This window comes from Dermacentor albipictus, chromosome 10 (genome assembly GCF_038994185.2).
Source record: "Dermacentor albipictus isolate Rhodes 1998 colony chromosome 10, USDA_Dalb.pri_finalv2, whole genome shotgun sequence".
Classification (NCBI taxonomy): Eukaryota; Metazoa; Arthropoda; class Arachnida; order Ixodida; family Ixodidae; genus Dermacentor; species Dermacentor albipictus.
Window position 1 is genome coordinate 52,431,483 of NC_091830.1, and position 2,264 is coordinate 52,433,746.

General features: G+C 53.7%; 1 protein-coding gene across 1 annotated transcript; it reads left to right on the plus strand.

Moving 5' to 3' along the window:
- Positions 1 to 210: 210 nt before the first annotated feature.
- On the plus strand, positions 211 to 1,514 carry LOC135907665 (uncharacterized). The gene has a single exon (XM_065439366.2). The coding sequence runs from the start codon at positions 513 to 515 to the stop codon at positions 1,512 to 1,514; it is 1,002 nt and encodes a 333-aa protein (XP_065295438.2). The 5' UTR covers positions 211 to 512.
- The last annotated feature ends 750 nt before the right edge of the window (positions 1,515 to 2,264 follow it).

A 2,264-nucleotide genomic window follows, 5' to 3' on the forward strand; every position in this document is an offset into this window, starting at 1 on the left:
ACAATTCGTGTTGAATCGACCGACTCGACGTAACCAAGGCATTCGCGGCGGAGCAGTGATAGCGGCGACGAAAGATGATTGTAAATGGGCATCGTGCTCACACCGGCGGCAAGGTCAAGAGCTGCAAAGGGCAAAGGAAGCGCTTTTCGGCTAACGAGGGAAGACAACGACGACGCTCAGAGAGTGCGCGCGCCTCGTATGGGCTCCGTATATTTCAAACTCTTGTGGCCAAACAATCACCGCTGGACCCAAACTAACGTCGGAACCAGCTTCCGGAAGTGGTCCGCTACCGATCAAGACCAGTCCCGACGCCAGGGACCCAGGACAAGGGTTTCTACGACCACAAGATTGCTAACCCTAACAAGACCTTCAGCTGCTCCGTCTGGCCGAGAGACAGGTGCGCCGCAGCTACGAAGGTGCGCGGCGTCGCTGTCGCAGTCCTGGCTCCCGAGGACTTCGCCCAACGACTCGCACCCTCGTGAGATCAAGTAAGTGCAGCCCCTCCCCTCGTCATGGAGGTAGTAGAGGTTGAAGGCACGAAAATAGCCCCCGAAGAAGTTTCCGTTGAAGCAGGGTGGTTTGTCAGCCACCGTAAGCAACGACAGACTACGCAGGCATCATCCCTACTCATACACGGATCCCTCCATGCAACAGCAACCGCACGAACCGAGAGTACCGAGCAGCCCGCACTACGCCGACGCGCACCACGGCAACCACGGCTTCCGAAGAATGATATCAAGATCGTCATACGCCCAAGAGACGGTTTCAACGTGTCCAAACTAGGAGACGCCCAGATACGCGACTCAATACTACAGATCACGGGCATTACAACCAAAGAAGCAGAGGACGACATTTACCGCTCATGCACGGATAATAATGTCATTGTAGTTAGCACGCCAATGATGTCTAACGCCGAAAAATACTGTCGCATCCACAGTCTCCCCATCGGAGCAGTCCGCTACGCTGCCACAGCATACGTCACACCGCCGGAGGACACAGCCAAAGGAGTCATACATAACATCCCTTCATATGACACGGACGAAGACATTACCAACAGTCTCATTTACAAGAAGAACCCTACGATTCTGCAGGCCCGACGCATGGGCAAGACTAATTCAGTGCTCATCGTATTCGACGGAAAGCAAGTACCGTACCATGTCTACTACCGCGGAGCAGAATACAAATGCTATCTACATAAGAAGCGCATCGAGGTCTGCGTCATCTGCGGGACCGTCGGCCACAGGGCCGATGTATGCTCCACTCCAACCCAGAAGAAATGCAAGAGCTGTGACACAGTAAATCCATCGGATGATCACCCCTGTCACCCTTGCTGCGCGCTCTGCGGCAAAGACCACCCGACTGGTGATAAGTCCTGCCATCGCCGCTTCCAGACACCACACCTTCTACTCCAACGACGATGGGAACGCCTACGACTGGGACAACAAGGAGCTGACCAGGAGATGGGGCCATCGACTTCTGCAAATGGAGACTCAGCTTTGCCAACACCGAAGTAAGCACTACAACCGCAGGCTCCCGAACGCAGCAATTCACGAGGACGCAGTCGGTCTCGTGGACGCAGCCGCTCCCGAGGTCGCAGTCAATCGCAAGGACGCAGTCACTCTCGGAGCGGACCGGATTCAACACCGCCGCAGCAGCAAGGAAACACAAGCCTTAAAACGACCACAGTCAAAGTGCAAGACGCACCCCCCAAGGTAAGCTGGGCCAGCATTGTCTCCCACACAGGTCACACCACACAACCTATAGCAACCCCAGTGAACACAGTTAGTGACGCTACCATGCACAGCTTCATGCAGGAGCTCCGATCCTTACGTGCTGAGATACAAGAACTCAAGACAGAAAACGCTAATCTCAAATCACAACTTGCAGACACACAACCCAAACATTTACCATCAAATGCAGACATCCTTCCTGTCCCTGCAATAGATTGCCCGCAAACCACCCAACAACCAACCTCGCACAAACACAAAGCTCTCGAACCAATCTCAAAAGTAGCAACACCAGCATACACTTCAGAAGGAAATGTCAACTGTGAGGCCCTCACTGAGTTGCAACAGCGGATAGAACGCAACCTCAACGAAGCATTAGATTGTAAGCTTGCCACATTGCTCGACGCCTCCATTGCAAAAGCTCTCGAACGCGCAATGGACAACCTCCTTACGGCGAAATTAGAAACGCTACTACTGCCCAGAATTGAGCAAGCCTTTGCGGCAAGAGAACAACAGCGACAGGAAAACATGGACGAC

What these genes read in the sequence shown, in the direction of transcription:
- LOC135907665 (XM_065439366.2), top strand. Translation starts at nt 513, where the DNA reads ATGGAGGTAGTAGAGGTTGAAGGCACGAAAATAGCCCCCGAAGAAGTT.